This window comes from Nasonia vitripennis, assembly GCF_009193385.2.
Source record: "Nasonia vitripennis strain AsymCx chromosome 5 unlocalized genomic scaffold, Nvit_psr_1.1 chr5_random0007, whole genome shotgun sequence".
NCBI lineage: Eukaryota > Metazoa > Arthropoda > Insecta > Hymenoptera > Pteromalidae > Nasonia > Nasonia vitripennis.
This window is the reverse complement of record NW_022279658.1, coordinates 597,344-618,647: the sequence shown is the minus strand read 5'-3', so window position 1 is coordinate 618,647 and position 21,304 is coordinate 597,344. Positions and strand designations below refer to the sequence as shown.

The following is a 21,304-nucleotide window of genomic DNA, read 5'->3' as shown; positions in this document are numbered from 1 at the left end:
TGACATGAGATTAAAATTTATTTCTCATATAAATGATGGATCAATAAATAAATTAGTAAAAATTTTGGAAACAATTGACAATACACCTTTATAGAACAATAACATGGATTAAAATACGAATGATTGTGTGTAACCTGAAAAAATAGTAACATTTTTTTTGATTATATAAGACATGCATGGACATTAATTGTGTCAACTTAATTATAATCAGTTATTTTGATTAAAGAAAAATTATGTTATAGAAGAAAATTATTAAAAACAACCATTAGTTGTCATCGAACAAGGCATAACTTAAGAAAATTTACATTAGCTTGGGGTGCATAGTTGTAGGAGTTGTCGGATCTTTTAAAAATACATTAATTGTTACAAATATAATAATTATGGATATTACTCTCATTACATATTCGGAATTGATATGTTTCAAATTCAATTCATGAACTTCAACATTTTCTGTTATGTAGTTAACATTTACACATTTTTGCCCCTTCGATCAGTTTTCATCGCCCCTTATTTCTCAATCTTTTTCCCTCTATTATTTTATATCATTCTGTGGCTACGACAATTTGTTACGCTAAGCCGCTAGCGCTACCACACCTGGATTTCTCTTGATGATCGCAACGTTAGATGCGTTTTGTGTCTCTGCTTTGCGTAGTTACATAAGAATAAATAAATATTTAAGTTTAAAGTCCGAGCTGCATCTGGAACAATTTATTTGCACTAAACTCAAAAACTAAAGAGACGAATTCATTAATTAGCTGAGATCCAATTTTTTTCATATCAGAAAATTCTCTCTCTCTTCTTTCTCTCCACCGAACATACTATACACAAAAGTACCCTACACAAACATATTTCTCTATATGAAAAAATTCTACACCGATATTTTCAAAACAAGAATTAATTTTTCTCTACCGGAAAACTCAACACAAACATACAAGTTATTGTTATACTGTTGTTACAACAATGCTTGTTAGAGTCGTAACTTGTGTAGAGTTTTGCAGTGAAGTAAAATTGATTCTTATGTAAAAAATAATTATGTAGAATTTTTTTGTGTAGGAAAATAAGTTTGTTAGGGGTATTTTTTTGGTTCATTATGTTCAGCATCTCTCTCTCTCTCTCTCTCTCTCTCTCTCTCTCTCTCTGCTTTTGCTGTACTATTATTCCTGCTGTATACAATTTATCGTACAACATATTGTACGCCAAATAAATCTAATAAATCTAAAATCTAAAAAATCTCTCTCTCTCTCTCTCTCTCTCTCTCGCGATACTTTTCAAAATTTTCTTATATTTTATCACAATATATATTTTTTTAATTTTCCTACGTCTTGTAACTTTTCATTTTGTCTTAAAATTTTTTATGATTTATTAATTTTACTTTTCTTTAATAATTTTCATGTTTTTGTACAAATTTAGTTTTCAAATAAAAATGCAACGATTTATGTAAACACGTAAGAAATTTTAAGTAAGCATGATAAAATAAACCTAATATTATTTACTCACATAACATTAAACTTATCTAATTTTCTTATTTGTTTATACATTGTACAGTATTAAGACATTTATTTTGTGCAAAATAAAACTACCTTAAGTCCTTATAACAATAAATAAGTAAAGAAATGCAAAAAATCGTAATAAAATGTACCAAATTATAAATTTAGTTTTTGCATTTTTTAAACTTTCTGACATAAAAAAATTCACTTAAGTGTACGTATCTACCAATAACGTGTAACAATATAACATTGTTTGTTGTATTATATTGTGCATATGAACCATACCGTAATGCTTAATGTTTATGCAAAATATCTTCAAAATTTGTAAGATAAGAAATACGTTAGCCACCCAAGTATTATTAAAAATAAGAGAAAGAAAAAAAAGATGTAGTGGAGGGAGAAAGAAGAGAAGTATAACTGGCGACAAATGTCAGCGCGGCAAACACTCGCCCGTAGCAAATTAGAATTGGGCATGCTTCATCGTTGTATAGTCGTAAAAACCTTTGAAAGAAAGCACAGCATGTATGAAGGTATATATGAAATAGAACCAACGGACGTAGAGAAATCGTTGCCGGGGGTCATCAAGTAAGCTATTTGCGCAAATAATAGATTTAAAAATGTAATAAAAAAATTAATAGAAAAAATACACGTAGTAGTTTTACTGAAATTCTAATGACATGGATAAAATAATGAATTGTGTGAAAATTTCCGCCGATTAATTCGGCACTTAGCTTCTTTTAAATTAATTTAACATTCCTAAAAGTAAAATATTGTTTAAAGGCACCTTACCGCGTTAAATAATCAAAAAAAGGAAAATTGATTTTTATATAAATCTTGTACTGTTTTTGAAAAGAATTAAGCTATAAAACATGCCCAGGTATACAGCGTGAAAAACTTAACAATTTTTATATATGCCATGCACGATCTACACTATACCATATTTTTAAAGATCAAATTTTATAATTTTCATTTGTTCGGTCACTGCAGACATTTTTAGTTATAAAGTTTTCATAAATTTAAACAAATGTTTGTTAATATTGAAAATTTTTTAACGCATGTTATTATACGATCTAAGAAAAATTTGAGAAAATCTCAATTTTTGCACGGCAATTTTCATATACCCACACAGCATGAAATATTACACTGAAATATTTTGAAATATTTAAAAGAAATAATTTATGTGTGTGCGTGCGCGCGTATATGTGTAAACTTTGCTCCGCTAAACTCCACTGCAATATTCCAAGGAATTTTCATGAAATCTACCATACAAATTCTATTAGAACTTCTAAAAAAAAGTTTTGAAAACCGTTTGAAATATTCAAAACTTTCACAGAATCATTTTAGAGATATTGTTCCGGAATATTTCTAGGAATATTAATGAAATTTTCCATAAACATATCATTGGAACTTCAAAAATAATTTCTAAAGCTTCTATCTATATTTCTTAAAAACTTCTACAGAATTACAAATGAAATATTCCAATGCAACCCTGGTAGAAATGTTCCCGACTTTCCGGCCAGCGAAAAATCACCATACTGGTCGGAAAATGCCAAAAAAACTGCCCTGTAAAAGCGTGTATTTTACGCGCTTTTACTGTCCTGAAACTGGGCAAAACTGGCGTATTTTTAAAGTAAAAGTAAACATTGGGTTATGATTATTTATTGAGACGAATGTTACTGTCTTTTGTAAATAATTAAAATATCATTATTGAAAGCCCTAAACCTAAGAATACGAATGAATTCAATTTACATGATAGGTATATTTGGAAAACTAAAATTGGACTCTTAACAATGTTTAAACCGTCAGAGTGCAGCACAAGAAAAAGATTAAACATATTTACATCCTTCAAGGTTATGATGGTAATTCAAGTTGGTGAGTAAGTAAATGGAAGCCATATAGTCTTATTAGCCAATGCTCAAATCCATTATTCTTATGCCATCTGCATTGTATTAAAGCTAAATATCTGATTTTTTGTCCAGATATTTGTAAAATTATTTAGAAATGAGTTACCGTAACAGTTTATACTTAACTGTCTCTGTTGGAATTTTCAGTTCGAGGCCTTTGATCAATTTTTGATTTGCCGTGTCAAATTTCATGTTAGAGTTGTTTCAGAGGATTTACTAACCCTAGCCAGTTGTATTTCTGGTTTCTAGTGTATTTTTACAGGTAGAAAGTTATAATAACTTTGTCTCTTTTCCCAATGCAATAATAAGAATTTTCACTTTCAAAAGTCAGAAGAAATTCTCATTTCGATGTCTGGTTTTCAAATTTTCTGGCTGCTATTATTCAGAAACCAATATACTTAAAGATCTGATCGCTTGCATGCACATTTCTTTCACAATAATGAAACAATATTTAATGTTAAACCCTGTTGAAATTATTTACATGAAATGTTACATAAAATTATATGTAAAGATTTCGAACTTTTACATGTAAAATTTCACATGTATTAATGAAATTGTAAAACTGTACGTCAAATTTTACATAAAATTTATGATAAAGATCTTTATATGAAATTTGATGTAAAATTTGACGTACAGTTTTACAATTTCATTGATACATGTGAAATTTTACATGTAGAAGTTCGAAATCTTTACATATAATTTTACATAAAATTTATGATAAAGATCTTTATATGAAATTTGATGTAAAATTTGACGTACAGTTTTACAATTTCATTGATACATGTGAAATTTTACATGTAGAAGTTCGAAATCTTTACATATAATTTTATGTAAAATTTCATGTAAATATTTTCAACAGGGAATTTATATGATATACTTTTAATTTCCATTCGAACACCAATCTGAAAGTTTGGGTTCATCACTGACATGTACAGTATTACTAAAATCGATGGCCTTTTAACACCGTAAACTGAATTATGTGATCCTATACTCCTTTACATATGTTCCCACGTTTGTCTTTCAGTTCTTTTTGGCGATGGTTCATCTAAAAGGACATATTTTACAGCACACCCTCTTAACATGCGAGCGTATACACCTAGGTGTAAACACCAGCTCCGAAGTAGCCATTATATTGCACAAAGCCTTGCATCGGAGATCTAGCTACTGACTTAACACAAGAACATAATACACAGACATTTTCGTCGTTCTCCTCCATTAATGTTGTACTTAACACTTACACTTCCTAGTTTGTTCATATAAGAAACGTAAGGTTTTAAAAAAATATCCATATCAGGTTTGTCTTTTCCAAACCATATACCACAAGTCAGAGCATTAAATGTTATTTCTTTCATGCAATGGTATCGACTGTATAAACTTTTTATATGCAATTCCATCGGTAAAATCTTCAACATCTGAATAGATCCCTAGTGGAAATAAAAAATGTAATAAAGTGTAATAAACTATAAGAAAATGTGACAAATCGTACCAATTTGTACATTTTTGTTGAATTTCGGACCTTTTTTACGTTTTATTACAGTTTGCTACATTTTATTACATTTTGTTACGTTTTATTACAATTTATTACAAATCCATTGATCCAGGATTTCATGGGGGTCTCTTCTTTGAAACGTCAAATGTAACAATACGTAAAAAAGTATAACAAAATATAAAAAATTGTCTGTAAGCGTAATATTATATACGAAAATGGCGACTTTTTTATTTTCTTACTTCTGCTTATATACTTTTACATTTTCTTACAATTTATTATGCATTGTTACATTTTATTATAAAATTAATAATCAAAAAAATATATTAACTATATTAGGCGGTGAAATAACATATGTAATAAAATGTAATAAAATGTAATAAAATGTAAAAAAAAGTTAACAAATATGAAAATGTAAGAAAGTGTACAGAAACGTATGAGAAAAAGGTCCGAAATCCAACAAAAAAGTACAGTTTCTTACATTTTCTTACATTTTTTTACGTTTTATTACAATTTATTACATTTTTTTCCCACTAGGAATTGTATATCGTTTTTTAAGCACAGACTTGAAGTGTTCAGAGTTTTCTTTCATCAACAAAGCGATTTCGTTATCAATATTAAAAATAGCAAAGTAATCACGTAAGTTGGACTTTTAATTCTTTCGCTGGAAGTGCGTGTAACTTCGCGATCATCACAATGAAACTGTTTTGTATACTTTTTGCAATGAGGGCAGACAGCATGAAAATCTATTCCTGCATTTGAATTAAACAATTGATCAACTTTATAACGGGTATCAGAAAATTTACGCGTACCAATGAAACAGTTGATCATTTTGAATAGATCGGCTACTCCGAAATGGCAAAGATTATATGCGAGTGCCGGCTGAGGGTAAAAATTTTAAAAATAAAAATGAGAAAGGGTAAAGATTAGAAATTCAAAATTTATAAAACTGAGATTTTAAAATGAAAAAATTTATAAAACAAAAATTTTGAATTGAAATATTGAGAAAGGTGATATTTGTAGTTAAAATATTGCAAAAGCGATATTTTTAGGAATTTCCAAATTTAGGTTTTCAAAATTATACCTTTCCAATATTCTGGGATTTTAAATTTTACCTTTCGTTATAATTGAATTCGTAATTTTTGCCTTTCAAATATTTATTTTTCAAAATTTTTACCCTTAACCGTGATAATATACTTTTTTGGAAATGCCAGAAGCGGCTGAATCAGTTAGAATCATGCACACACACCCTATTGTATTTCTAAAACCACCAGATTTGCTATTTAGACCCAAAAGGCTGATGAAAGACAAAATTTTGAATTCTGATAGTATATCAATCCAAAGTCACTCAGCATTAATAAAATTTATCCACGAGCGTTTTCTAATAATTTTTATCTGATCATTACTTTACATGATCTATTAAAACTCGTAAAGGAGACATATGTTAACTATTAATATACAGCTATTTGGCATAATATAGCTACGTTAACTATTAATATAAGTATCATTGGCACAAATCAAACATGCTTATGTTAACAGTTAACATACATCTTTGCTGCAACTTCACTTTTCCCATAGTGTGCTTCAGAGAAATTTAAAAATTAAGATATCATAGCTATATGTAAATTGTTTTTTTATTATTTTAGTTAATGATATTAATTGTTAAAAATCAAATTATTTGATAATTAAGTTAATGAAGTATCATTTTGGAAAAAGTATCAAATAGTACAATTTTTATATTATAAAATACATTGATATACAAAGGATTTTCATTTACAAATTTTAAACATGTTTTCTAAATAATAAAATTCAAGAAAAAATTGATCCAAAGTGTGAAAAGCTGAAAATTTCTTTTATCGATGAACAGAAAGTTGAAACGCGTATTAACTTTTTCTGGTCAAAACACAATACAATTTGAATTGCACCATTTATTATGTATTGTATGTTACAAAAGGACATTGTCTAGCACCATGCAAGTTTTTAGACCTCTGAATGCTATGATTCAAGAGAAAATTGATCTAACGTGTGTAAAGCTGAACATTTGTTTTGTCAATTGGCAGAAAGTTGAAGCGCGCATTAACTTTTTCTAGTGAAAACACGAACTAACCCTATCGTCATCAATTTACATGCATATTGTATTAGAGCAGGATATTATAAATTGGTATGCAAAATTCCAGACCTCTGACTATATTTTTATAAAAAATTGATGTAATGTAAGGTGGTCCAGATTTGAAATACCTTTCGATGATTGACAAAATGTGGAAGCGTGCACCAACTCTTTCTAGTCACGCGATAAAATTTATTGTGATATACAATACTTTCTAGCTATAAATAATAACTAGATAAATGCTTATATCACTTCTTTATTTTACCTTTTATCATCCTTTTGTATCTTATGATTTTTAAATATATTTCTTCGAGTTATGTTGCAAGATACATAAATATAAAATTTATTTTTGATATAATTTGTAACTTGGATTTTTGGTGCAACCCAGTTACTATGCAATTTATCGCCCGGGACTTTGAAAATAAGCCGGTAGCGCCAGACGCTCTCCGCGAGCGTCAGAGTCTCGAGACTATTTGTTTCCCGAGGTGTGAGGTTTGTGCGAGGTTTTGCAGAGTGTTTTGCTCGGCTAGCTGCAGCCCCGATATTGGTAAGGAGAGAGGGTGGTTTGGGAGAATCAAAATACGTGGGTAATCAGACAGAACTTTATATTCGAGTTAAACTTTTATAATTCTGAACCAAGGTCCGCACAAATTATTAAGATAGCCCGTAAACATAAACAACCATGACAAACAGATATCCGTACATGAAAGATACCTCGCGTGACTTGCACGCGCCTCAAGGCTCGAGAAACAACCAGTTAACACACTCGCTAAAACGATTCGTTACACACTTACTCTCACATTTTTGTCGAACGTAAATCCCGCAAACGCCAGAACGACCTATTCTAAGATTGCCCGACCACCTTACGCCTTGTACGTCTAGGAGCCGGCGCCAAATATTGTTTGGCTCGGTTTCACTAAATCCTTATTTCTGCGTTTTGCACTAAATTCTTATTTCTACGATTTATTGTCACACGCTAAGATAACCCGTGTTTCGCACTACAAACGAGATAGCCCTTTCTTCGGGATGGGAACACAAGATAAAAAGAAAGACAGTGATCCGAAGGTAACCAGTACACACGCGAGATAGCCCAAACCGTTCGCGAGACCAAAACGTGGAACTGCTGTTCACCCGCGAGATGGATTCGACCGGAGAAAAGAAAACGACTCACTGACCTTACAAAGAAGTCCTCCAGAGCGAGGTTGAGCCGAAGATTATTACCGGGGCGTAGCTAGAATACCGGGAGCACGTCTTCTTAGGAGCAGTCGGGACAGGCGAGTGCCGGCTCGAGCGCTCGCGGCTCACGGCCACCACTCTGCTCTCCCTAGCCGCAGTATCGCGCGAGCGCTGATTGGCCCGACGTTGCGCTTGCTCGCAACATTATCAGTTCCCGCGGAGTTTCCCAGGGATATCCCCGTGGACACACTGTCGGAGAAGATAGCTGCAAAAGTCAAACTCTCGTAACATTCAGGCTGCCTTTTACTCACAGACAACCAAGATTGCTCTTGGCCGTGGAACCTATAGCGACTCCCAATGCCCCGTCGTCAGGGCCCTTGAATCGAGTGCCATCTGTCACTACGAACGCGAGATGCTGTAGTTTTTATGTCTGACGTTCGTGCGGGCGAGCTGCCATCACGCTGGTCCTGCTGCATCAGACGCTCACGTAGGTAGACCCTACGAAGGGTTCTGTCACCTGCATCGGCTGTCTTACGGCGTGGGGCTGACTTGAACGCCCTGTCAAGGTAAATGGTTGCTACTGCTGCGCCAACGTTGCTCGCCCTCTCCCCACGTTTCTTACTTGCAAGTCGGTGACGTGCTTTGTCCAATTATTTGTCGCAGCCACTGTTCCTCTCTCGCCGTTTACTCGGAAAAATAAACGGCGCAATTAATCACATGCACTCTCTCTCTTATTCATACAGCCTTGAAACGGTTTACCCCAACAGCGCCGAACGCCGTTATTGCACAGCAAAATTTCGTTGTGTTACATATTATATAATTTTTGTACATGATTTTATTACATGAATATTTGGGACTAAAAAATCATATAATAAAAACATGTAATTAAATTATATAACAATATCATATACTCAATTCACCTTATTATTTTCAACCGTGGCTAAATCTCGGTTTACACCCGTTGTATCATGAAATATCGTACGATACTATATAGGGGGGTAAAGAGATTTCACCCTCGTGGGGTTTTATCACCCTCTCTTCGTCTGGGCGATAACGTCATCATTAGGCTAAAACTACTCTATCGTACTAGTATCGTAATATACCATTTCTTAATTTCTCATTTTTCATTGTAGCGTAAAAGTATGATAGAAAGCACGTTCTCTAGTACATGATGTGAACAAGTTAAAATTTAACACATTATTATATGCGTGATATAGCAAGTTTTGCAGCATATAATAAACATGTGCTTCAGTTTATGATTCAGTCTACGATTTAGTATGCGACTTAGCTTGCGATTAAGCATTTACTTTAGCACGTGTGGATTTCCAGCAGGGCTCCCATACATGTTTCACAGAATCTCTCACATAATTATTTATAAAATATCCCACCGTAATGAATTATGATGTATTAATGAAATATTCCATATATATTTCACCGAAGCGTCCAAAATAATTTTTAAATATTTCTTGAAATATTGATGATAGCTTCCACACATATTTCACGCAATCTTGCACAAAATTACTAATAACATATTCTGCCGGAATGTTTAATGAAAAATTTATGGAATCGTCCATGCGTATTTCTTTGAACTTCCAAAATAATTTTTGAATGTTTCTTAAAATTTTCATCAAAATTTACATGCACATTTGATGGAATCTTTTATAGCATCATATCGGAATGTATGGTTACATACTTATAGAATCTTCGATATGTTTTCAATATATTTTTTAATCATTATTTATCGATATATTTTACAATAATTTTTTTATAATTTTTTGGCACCTGCCCTGGTTGAAATGAGAAAAAAATATTAAAAAATACTGACAGCAAATAATCTCATTTATAACTATCAATTACAGAAAAAAAAATCAAATGCAAATAGATAATTTAAGAAGGAAATCTAGTCTAGGAGCCAGGGGGTTTTCGTGGCCGACGGAGGTCCAGTCAGACACCAAAGTTTTCTAAGTGTATTTTGGCCCGCTGATCACGAATTTCGAGGGTGTTTTGCATGAACGTGTAAATTTAAAAAGTTATTAACAATTTAATTGTATAAAACGCTGTAACAAGAAGACATAATACAAAAATTATATTCTAACGTTGAAAATACCTTTCATTTTCACGTAGAAATAGTCTCAAATTTGCAGAAATCAAAAAAATTAATTACAAGTCGAGTTATTGCAAAATTAGTGAATATTACTTGCATAATTCACCTTTTCCATCACTATTTACCGCATAACTTCGGTTCTATTCCAAATTTTTCAACTCAACACCTCTCATTTTGAGCATCAAACATTTCTCTATCGATATCTTAACAAATATTTATAATAAACATTACGGGAAAAAAATTATAACGCAAAATATTAAAAAAAAAATAGTAAAATCGTATTTTTCGATTCTTAGTGCCCCGGTTCGTTGAACGCTCGTCATAGCCTTTGCCCGTTTCTTTACCTGCAACGTATCCGCCCATACCTCTGCTCCGTAGAGCATGATTGAGTGGGTGACGCTCATAAGAAGTCGCCGTATACTCGGTTTTGGTCCTCGCGTGTTGGCCATCAGTCTGCTCAAAGCTTTCGTCGTCTCTGCTGCTTTAGCTGCAGCATTACTTATGTGTGTCCAGAAAGTCAGTTTCATATCTAGAGTCACCCCCAGATACTTTACTTCGTTTCTGGTAATCGTCTGTTCCGTCCCCACATTCATAGGTATAATTGTGTCTATACTTTTCCTTGTTAGTAGCAGTAGCTCAGTCTTTTATAGCGCCAGTTGAAGTCCGTGATCCGTCATCCTTGTGCTTACGCGTCTCATCACCTGGTTCAGTTTTAGCTGTGCCAGGTGGGTGTCCCGTGCCGTAATTACAGTCGCCACGTCGTCCGCGTATGCGATGATGCACGTGTCGTCCGGCATGTCTAGTCTTAACAGTCCGTCGTACAGTATATTCCAGAAGTTAGGACCCAGGATTGAGCCCTGTGCTACCCCTGCTGCCAACTTTCTCCGTCGAGTACCGTCCGATGTCTCATACGTCAGGTACCGGTCCCGTAAATAGTCTTTTACAACTCGCACGAGGTAGGCAGGCACCCGAAAGGTTATTTCCAATGCCTCCAGGATGTCCGTCCACCTCGCAGAATTGAAAGCGTTCCGTACGTCCAGCGTTGCCAAGAGTACCAGTGGTCTGGCTCCATGACATATATCGTTTGTCTTGTCTACAATCTGTACCACATGTGTTATAGCTCCTATGGTTGAGTGTCCTCGTCTAAATCCGTGCTGTCGGTCCGAGAGGTCTCCGGCGGCTTCCACCGCTTGCAACAGTCTCGGTCGTAGCAGTAATTCGTACAATTTACCCGGCGTCTTCAGGAGGCTTAGAGGCCTATAGGAGGACGACGAAGCAGGGTCTCCCCTTACCTTTGGCAATGAGGACCAGCCGCACGTCCTTCCAAGGCCCACCAAATACTTCCGCCGTCAGGCAGCCGTTGTAGAGCCTCAACAGCGCATCGGGCTGTTCAGCTACGATGATCTGCAGCAGTTCCCCAGGCAGGCCGTCAGGTCCCGGAGCTTTTCGAGGCTTCAGATTGGCTGCAGCACTCACCGTCAAGCTCCATCAAGCTCCGTCACCGTGAAAAGTGGACATTCCATTGCGGTGTCCATGTCTGTATCGTCCGTTCTGTCCTGATGGGTAGGAAAGAGATCGTGGGCAATCCTCTTCATTGTGTCCGCGCGGGGGGATTCCAGGCGCCAAGTTTGCGAGTCACTATCTTGTAGCCTTCCCCCCAGGGGTCTAACTCTACTTCGTCTTCCAGTCGTCTCCAACACCGTAGTTTCGTGCTGTTGATCGTCTGTCTGAGTATCCGTCTCGCGAGATTGTATTCCCGCGATATAGCCTCTCTTTCGTCCGAGTCCCGTTCCCTTCCCGCTAGTCTGCGGAGTCGGAAGCATTCTTTTCTGATTTCGGCGATTTCCTGTGTCCATCAGTAGGTCTGCCTTCTGTCCTGTCTGTATCATTTCCGTGGCATCGCGGCCTCGCAGATGCGCTGCAGATACTTTTCCAGGTCATTAGCACTCCGTTCAGCCGCGATTCGGTCCGTTCGTCCTTAAGACAGGTCCACAGAAGGGATTGCTACGTTCTGCAGTTGCCTCTTGATTTCGTCCCTGTTTATGCGTCCGATTTCTCATCGTGTTGTCCGCATACTCTGTCTTTGCCTCAACGCAGCGTCACTGGTCAGGTTAAAGACGATGTACTGGTGATCACTGGCCGTGTAGTCCTTGAGCACTCTCCATCCTCCTAGCTTTGTCAACATCCTGTCTTTGGCTAAGGTTATATCTGGTATAGAGTTACCGAAGCCGGGTCGTCTGTAGGTGTACACGTTTCCGTCATTTATGACTTCCAATTCTAGCCGGGCGGCCATTTGTAGAATCAGTCGTCCTCGTCTGTTCGTCGTAGGCATCCCCCATTCGATCGATCTCGCGTTAAAATCGCCCGCCACGATTAGATCGCCAGTAAGGTCTCTGACGACGTCTTCTAGGACTTTTAGCTTGTCTTCGTATTCGCGCGCACTATTGTGCGGAGAAAGGTAGACACTGACAATAGTGACAGAGCCCACCCTTGCCCAAGCATAGTCTTCTCCGGCCCCACTGTCTATAATCCACGCCGCGCTCGCCCCTCGCACCCACACCGCCACCGTGTTCGAACTGCTGGCAATCCACGATGGCTCGGAGAGGTTTCTGTACTGCTCGCTTATCACGAGCACGTTCGCGTCCGTTTCCGCCGCAATTTATGGGAGCAGCGCATGTGCCACGCTGCTCCTGTTCAGGTTGCATTGAAGTATTGTCAGGTCCATTTTGTCTGTTTCGTCTTGCATTCAGTCAGGGCTGCCTTAAATGCTGCGCACGAGGCCGTGCCAGCGAGTGGTTTACTATAACGAAAACTAATTGCTGTTAAAATTTCAAGTGATTTTGTTGATTGGTTCATGAGCTATGAGCCAATCTCTAAAAGCCGATTTGTTTCTTCAATTTTTGCTTCCTCCTAGAGGAAGCTTTGTAATAGTAAAATTGCAAGCATATTTATACATTTATATATTTAACACTTTAAAAAGTAACAAATTTTATGGTAATATCCAGACAACTTTTTTAAATAATATTTTTTTGTAAAACCCCACACTCATCTGTAAACTATATGTGTTTGAAGCATATCTATTAGTATAAAAGTGCCGTTTGAAGCCCAAATCTTAAGTCTGCGGTAGCTGAAAAATGGAAATTCTGAATTTTGGCCTTCGAAGAAATGTCATACTTGATAATATGGCACATATAAACATGGTTTTATGTTTCTTACATTATACCTGAATATATTTAATAGTTTTATTCATTTTTTTAACAATTTGGGAAAAATATAAACAAACATTGAATTTTTCATTTATTGACTATTTAAGGTGTATCTGTCCCCTTAAGTTCACGATTACTGCGAAAATATCGGGGCGATGATATGAGTACAATAGATTATCGGTTAACGCGTTCGTTTATTCATCGTAATTCACAATGTATGGTTAGTTTTTTTAGGTATATTAGCAACATGTAAGTAATATGCTATAAATTAGAATAATAATAATATGAATTATAAATAATAATATACATATAAAATATGTCAGTTCTGTTACTTAATGTACCTGTATGCCATAAAGCGGCATTTACATCTTTCCACAATAACTGACATATTTTGTTTGTTTATTATCATTTATAATTCATAGCGCATTGTTTACATGTTGCCCACATATGTCTAAAACAGGTTATATTTTATTTGCTTTTTATTAATTTGTATACTTCTATACTTCTACTAAAATATAATAGTATACTTAATGGACTTGTCTGCGGTTAAGCCATTCACATCTTTTCTCAATAACTTATTATTTTATAACTTTATTATTATTTATAATTTGTGACGAGACACGAGCATCGCACATGTAAGGCGACCGCAATAAACATGGCATGCGCAGCAAGCGCGCGCGCTCAACGAAAGGCGGGGCCGCACGAGCGCGGAGCGCGGCAGCCGGCGAGCGACTCAGCGACGACGCGCCAGGTAGCGCGAGCGGCGTACGCGGTGCACCGTAAACGCACCCATACATATCCGTGCTGTGCGCCATTATAAGGCGGATCGCGTGGCACGATAGGCAGTTCTACGACGAGCTCCACTCGAGTCGTCTCGTGAGCACACGTGACAATTTGGTAGACGAACCGAAACCCGAGCCTCGTCTACGTGAGCACACGTGACGATACACGGTGTCACCGTAAAAATCCTAAGCAACAAAGCCAGCCTTACGCCGACATCTCACGACTCGCTTTATCTCGGTGCGCACACCGGAGAGAGGGAGGAACGTGACGAGCGACAAAGATTTGTGAAGCCGTGCGCACACGACTCCACCGTACCGAATGAATTCCTAACCTCAAAACCCGCCACCGATCCGTCATACCGCCACCGTACCGAAACACCGTAGCCGCAACCACCGAATCATTCTTGTAACGAAATCGCGTAGATATTCTTATAAATTGTCAACCGCGTTAGTTTAAACAATTGATTTCTGTTTCATCCGGGATTTAACAACTGATTCCAAATTGCTATTCTTTAATTAAGAAATATATTTGTTATTATTAAAAATATAAAAACAGACTCTTTTCTTGCCCCTTTCCCCTATCCGGATCCTGGAACCGACTGACTATCCAGTCTCCTGGGGAAAGTTGAACCGTTACATGGCGCTCGGACAGGGACCTGATTAAGAATATTTCAAAGAAAAGATTCAAAAACCCAACGAGAACATAAGGTCTTACTGCAATGCATTGACGGCCCTGATGAGAAGAAGGGGGGATATACGTTGATAGAGCAGCTCGACACTATATATTACAATATGAAACCCGAGTTACAATTGCGCGTGCGCAGGGAAGAGATAACAGACGTACCTTAGCTCATACAGTGCATCGAAGAATACGAAGATATTGCTTCCAAACTGCGCGAACAAGAACGAAAAATCGTTATCAATAGCGCCTCCACAAGTAAAAACACCACCGACTATTATAACAGAGCGGAATGCTGTTGGCGTTGCAAACAACGCGGCCATTCCCGCGCCGACTGCAAAAATGTAGCACGAAAGTTCTGTTCCGTATGCGGAAAGGACGGTGTTCTCACAAGAGACTGTCACGGATTCCCGGATCGTTCGGGAAACGCGCCAAGGGACGGCTCTACAGTAGCGGGAGACCGTCCCAAGACGGCCGATACCTCGTAAACGTACAAATAAACCAAGATACGGTGCTGACATTGGGTGACCCAGGGGCCGTGAGTTCGGTCATAACGCCAGAAACCGCCATGATCGGACAAAACAACGGTTGGCGGAATGGGAAGCAAGAGACGATCGCTACACTGGCAGACGGCTCAACCACCGAGCTGACAGACTATGTGGAAGGTAAGGCGACGACCCTCGGCGTCACCTTCAGGAACAAATTTATGAAAATACTTATATAGACACACACATCCATCGTATAGGCTGCAGATTGAGGAAAAAAATACTCCCTTAGGAGGAAAAACTCTTTTCCGCCCAAGGGAGTAATTTTTTCCCTGCTAAGAAAAACTCGATTTTCCATTCATTTTACATGCATGGAAAGTGGTCTTTTTCGTGCACGTATCATGAAAACACTATTTCTTTGGCGTTAGCCCCCATTTTCCGTACTACCAACCGGATGGTAGCACCTATATAGGCAACCATTACATCAATTTTGAAGTATTTAAGAGTTTAAGTATTTAGAAGTACAACCTGTTGAAAATAATGACGTTTTAAAATGACGTTATTATTTTCAACAGGGATGATCAATCGAATTAAGTAAATTATAGTATATTAAATAATGTAAGTTATACAATATTATAGTAATATTACAATATTATTTTATTTATAATATAACAAACACAGAATTGTTGGGATCAATTAAGTTCTGAATCAAATAATTGATAACTAAAAACTTAAATAATATATTGATCAGATAGAAACCATTCTTGTGTACTTACTGCATATCTTAAGATGCCTGTTTCAAAAGTCACTGTAAAAATGTATTTTTTCACGCTAAATTTAAATCTGCCCCTTGAAATTTTGTAGGAATTTTTTTTTGTCCAGAAAATGGTAAAAAACTTGTAGAATCGTCAAAGGTCTCTTATGACTCCGTAGGAATTGTTCTCATTCTATACAGTTATAAAACTATAAAAATATTTGTTTGATTATATAAACTATATAGTAAATAAATCATATGACCCGCATTTACGCATAAACGCGCGTGTTTTAGCGAAAAAAAGGAAACAAGTTTTTGCAGGGTTTTGGGTTGTATACATCGCCATTCTCATGTTTGTGTATGCATATGTATGAATGTGTGTGTGTTTTTTTTCTCTCTCGGAGAAGAGGTGTCAGGGAAAATCATAGAAAGACCATAGCGTGACCTTGTTTACGGGGTTGTCGAAACAGCCCCATCCGCAAATTCAGCCGTGTGTCGGATTCACACCGACTAAACCCATCCTTTTTACGGCCAGATGAAAAACACCCAACCGTACCAAGGAACGCCCTCTTTGCCTTCATCGACCCTCGGTAAAGGCGCAACTAGCTCCATATTCTGTGCCCTTGTTCCCCGCGGTACCACCATCGAGTAGTGCTTCCCGGGCAGGAGGGGAGGGGGGGGGGCGAGGGCGAAGGGCTTTTACGCCCTCTTCTAATTGATGTGGTCGTCATCACGTTTCTTCTTTCTGCGTCGTTCGGTCGTCTGCTTCCTGCGGCATCGTCCGGCCATCCTCTGGACAGCCTCAACCCCGACATGGCTCAGTGACCTTCGTCTAGCTACATTTTTATTCCGCGGTTTCGCCTTGTCTTTGCCTTCTTTTCTCTTCGTCATTTCTAACCTTCTTGAGGATAACGTAGTTGTTTACTGCGTTCCAACCATCCTCCGACGTCAACATAGTTGTCATCATTAACTCAGGTGTTAGTTTGGTCTGGAGATAACACTCGAGTTTTTCTCGCTTTATTTGGTATTGCGAACAGTCACAGAGAACATGTTCCGCATCTTCGTTAGCGTCCAAACAAGCTGGGTAGTTCGGGCTGTCGTCTAATTTAAATCGGTGCGGATAAGCCCAGAAGCATCCGTGCCCGTTTAAAAACTGTGTGAGGTAGTAGTTGACCTCCTCATGTTCGCTTCCAGTCCAATCTCCTATTTTTGGTATAAGGCGATATGTCAATCGCCCTTTGTCACTAACACCCCATCTTGTTTGCCATTCGGCCATTGTCTTCTTTCTTACTGCATCCCAGATATCCTGAGTTTTGTCACTTGTTCTTCTTTTAGTTTGGAATACTCCCTTACTTTCCATCGCCAATAGGTCAATCGGCGGCATACCAGCAATAATGCACACCGCATTGTCCGATTGTTTTCGCAGAGTGTCTTCTTAAGCTTACTCTTAGCGTCCTTCATTCTTTGTCCACGGGCATTTACTATTTCCTGGCCTCTTCCAGTTTTATAGTATTTCTTTCTTGCTCGTTGTGCTCTTCTTCTGGTCCGGTAACACTCGCTACCCGCACTCTCAACCTCTTTATCCCACCAATATACTGGTGGTCGTCTACAATTGAGCACTCTTCTCGGCATGGCCGCGTCACAGGCTTGTGTGATATTACCCATCACCTGTTCCGCCTTGCTGTTCGCCGTCCCCGAGAGTTGCAATTTTTCTAGTGCTAGTAGGAACATCTCCTTATCATAATCCTTCGTTTTGCAACCGACTCTGTTGGTCCTTGTACTCGCGCTGGGTCCCTGCTCTGATTTTCTTACCTCCATTATTATGGCCTGGTGATCACTATTTGTGTAGTGTTTATTCACGGTCCACTTGTCAGTTGAGCCAATCAGGCAACTACTAACAAAGGTTAGGTCTACAGTAGATCCTGCGTCTCCTCTTCTAGAGGCGTTTGTGCTACCCTGATTAACTAACACCAAATCCAGGAAAGCAAATGCTTCTAGCAGTACTCGTCCTCTTTGGTTAGTCCTTTGACTGCCCCACTCTACGGCCCATACGTTGAATTCGCCTGCCATAATTACTCGCTTTCTTCGCGCAATATCCTGCACGAGTCGATGTAACTGCCACTCGAACTGTTCGATTGGTGCGGTAATCGAAGCATAGCAGCTGTATACGTGTATTCCTGCTATCTTTGCACGAACAAATCCTTCCTCGCTGGTCAACATTTTTTCCTGAAATGCCACGTTCCCACATGCCCAGATCGCTGCTCTGCCAGTGTCGTCTGTTTCTCACGATGTCTCGTTCAGAGCCCTATATGGTTCACATATAATGGCTACGTCGACCTCCGTCTCATGAACGTACTGGTTAAGTAAATCCTGTGCTGTTTCGCAGTGATTCAAGTTCAACTGCACTATCTTCATTATCTTCGTTTCTTCAACTTCTTTACTGCCGCTTGGTATACTAGGCATGTGTAGCTACCAGCAACATGGTCACTATTCTCTGTTGGTCTTCTTTCTTAGCAGAGAACGCAGCTTAGTTTGTTTTTACAATCTCTTGCAAAAACCGGACACTTGTGGGGATCTGAGTGAACGAAATTGAAATATGAGGGCACACCTCCCAGACCAACTTTGTTGAGTTCCTTAGACCGCCTAGAACCCGAAAAACGAAAATTAGCCATGGTTCAACTATACCCACTCAGTATCTGAAGGCGCAATTCAAAAATGTGTATTACTCGGTTCGAAGTATTAGAAGAGAGCTTCAATTTGAGGGCTGGTGGATTAAAAATGGTGGTCTAGGTAAAAATTTGTCTAGGCTTGAAAATGGCGAAAAATCATGAAAACTTTTTACGAAAATCAGCAATTTTTCTCATTTTTAAAATCCTTATAACTTTGGATCCGAGCGGTCAATTTGAACCATCCGGCCCTCAAATTAAAGCTCTTTTTATCTAATTTCGCTTTTAACAATCAGATTAAACATTTTACTTGTTTCATCAGCTATGTATATGACAACGAAAAAGATAAAAAACAGCTATAATTGATGGGCATATGTATACATATAACTTATCAAACAACTAAAAGGTTGATCTAAATTTAAAACAAAAGTAAAAGCAATAAGCTTTAATTTGAGCCCCGAATTGTTGAAATTGACGGCTGGGATCAAAAGTTATAAGGATTTTAAGAATGGGAAAAATTAATGATTTTCGTAAAAAATCCAAGTTTTTATGATTTTTAGATATTTCTAAGCCTAGACAATTTTTTCCCTAGGCAATTATTTTCAACTCATTAGCCCTCAAATTAAAGCTCTCTTCTGATACTTTAATCGTATTTAGACGCATTTTTGGATTGCGCTTTTAGATACTGAATGGGTAAAGTTGAACCGTGGCTAATTTTCGTTTATTTTTCCCATGTTAAATTCCCATAAGATAATCAAGGGGCGCGATAGCGCCGCATTGGCAAGAAAAAGTACGAAGTACGATTTGTCGACGGCGCGATCCTATATACTTTGAAATTAGGTGTTCCTAACCTTAAAAAAATCTCGATTGCATTTAAATCATTATTATTGCGCGTATGCGCAATCTGTTGGTATCTACTTAAATATATTATCCTAATTTTTTATGTATAAAATGTTCATTCAAGAATATTAAGTTATTAACTTAATATTGCAAGTTGAAAATTTGCTCGGTATATTTCATTTCGTTCAGAGTTTCCATCTCTCCCGATATTTTTCGTCTCCTCCGGTCACGTGACTTCCGGTGAGTATATTTGGTATTATACACCAGTGGTTACAGTAGTTAATCTACTTTACCGACATTCGCCTGCTACTCGGCGACACGCGATTATAATATGCATGTAATGCTATACGTATATATGCATATATTGCTATACTATTATATATGTGATGCGATCAATGTCTGAACCAATAGTTGCTTGTTGTCGATCGAATAATCAAGATTTAATGAAGTGCAATAGCAAGAAGAATATGCTTTGTAAAAGATGTGAAATCTCTCTCAAAAAAAAACTTTTTTCAAAAGTAAAATCTTGACAAGAAAAAGGCTATAAACGTAGTGAAATCTCTAAATATAAAAATGTCAAGTAAATGTTTTCTTGCTATACGCATTAAGATATAAAACTAAAGTTAAAATTATGTTTTCCTAAAAAATGATATATTAATGCGTATAGCAAGAAAACATTTACTTGACATTTTTATATTTAGAGATTTCACTACGTTTATTAGCCTTTTTCTTGTCAAGATTTTCACTTTTGAATAAAGTTTTTTTTTTTTTTGAGAGAAATTTAAAGTTCCTGGCAAGAAATATTTCGTAATCGCGGGAATCCAAGGTTTTTCGGGTTCTGGATGGCCTAAACAACCCAAAAAAGTTGGTCTGGGAGATGTGCCCTGAAATTTCAATTTCGTCTACTCAGACCTCCAAAGTGTCCGGCTTTTTCTGGATTTGCACATATATGCATACACAAACATTTGAATGGCGATGTATACAATCCCAAAACCCTGCAAAAACTTGTTTCCTTTTTTGCGCTAAAATACTCGTTTGTTTGTAAATGCGGGTCATCTGATGTATTTACTATATAGTTTATATAATCAAACAAATATATATCAATTTTTATATTTATATAGCAATCTTTCTGCTTATTTGTTTGTGATTTCTGATAGTTTAGACATCATCTTTCAAAAATTTCAGATTGATCGACCGACTGGATACGAAGCTATTTGATTTTGAAACACGAAAAGTCGAAATACCCCATAGTGCGTCAGCTTGCGATTTTGGCTAATTTGCTCAGGGAACATAAGTTAGGTTTGCAATTTGATATTATTACTGGCCAATAGTTGCGCGCCGCATAATTATAAGTTTATGAGTAACGGACGTCGGAATTTTGTAGTTGCTGTACTCGACGTGAGGTTTTCTTTTCGTGAGTCAAAACGAAAGTTTTTCCAACGTCGCAGGCCTTGGCTTAAGCGAAAGCAAGTGTGTCTCCAGTCATGTAAGTGGACCGAAAATTGAATCTGCACAAGTCTTAATGTATGCCGACAATGTAAAAATTTATATGCGTATAACATCAGCAAAGGACGCTCTCAGACTTCAGAGGGACCTGGATTCTCTCTCTGTATGGTCCATTGACAACG

At 37.2% G+C, this 21,304-nt stretch overlaps 1 protein-coding gene across 11 annotated transcripts in view; it reads left to right on the top strand.

Annotated features, from left to right (window-relative positions):
- Window positions 1-21,304, top strand: part of LOC107982113 — a 729,835-nt gene that overhangs the window by 125,051 nt on the left and 583,480 nt on the right. The window contains exon 5 of one of the 11 annotated variants that reach the window (XM_031933126.1): window positions 3,244-3,359. The exons of the other annotated variants lie outside the window; for them this stretch is intronic. Coding sequence (XP_031788986.1) covers window positions 3,244-3,359 — 116 coding nt within the window. The remainder of the gene's footprint in view (window positions 1-3,243; window positions 3,360-21,304) is intronic. 11 annotated transcript variants of the gene reach the window in all.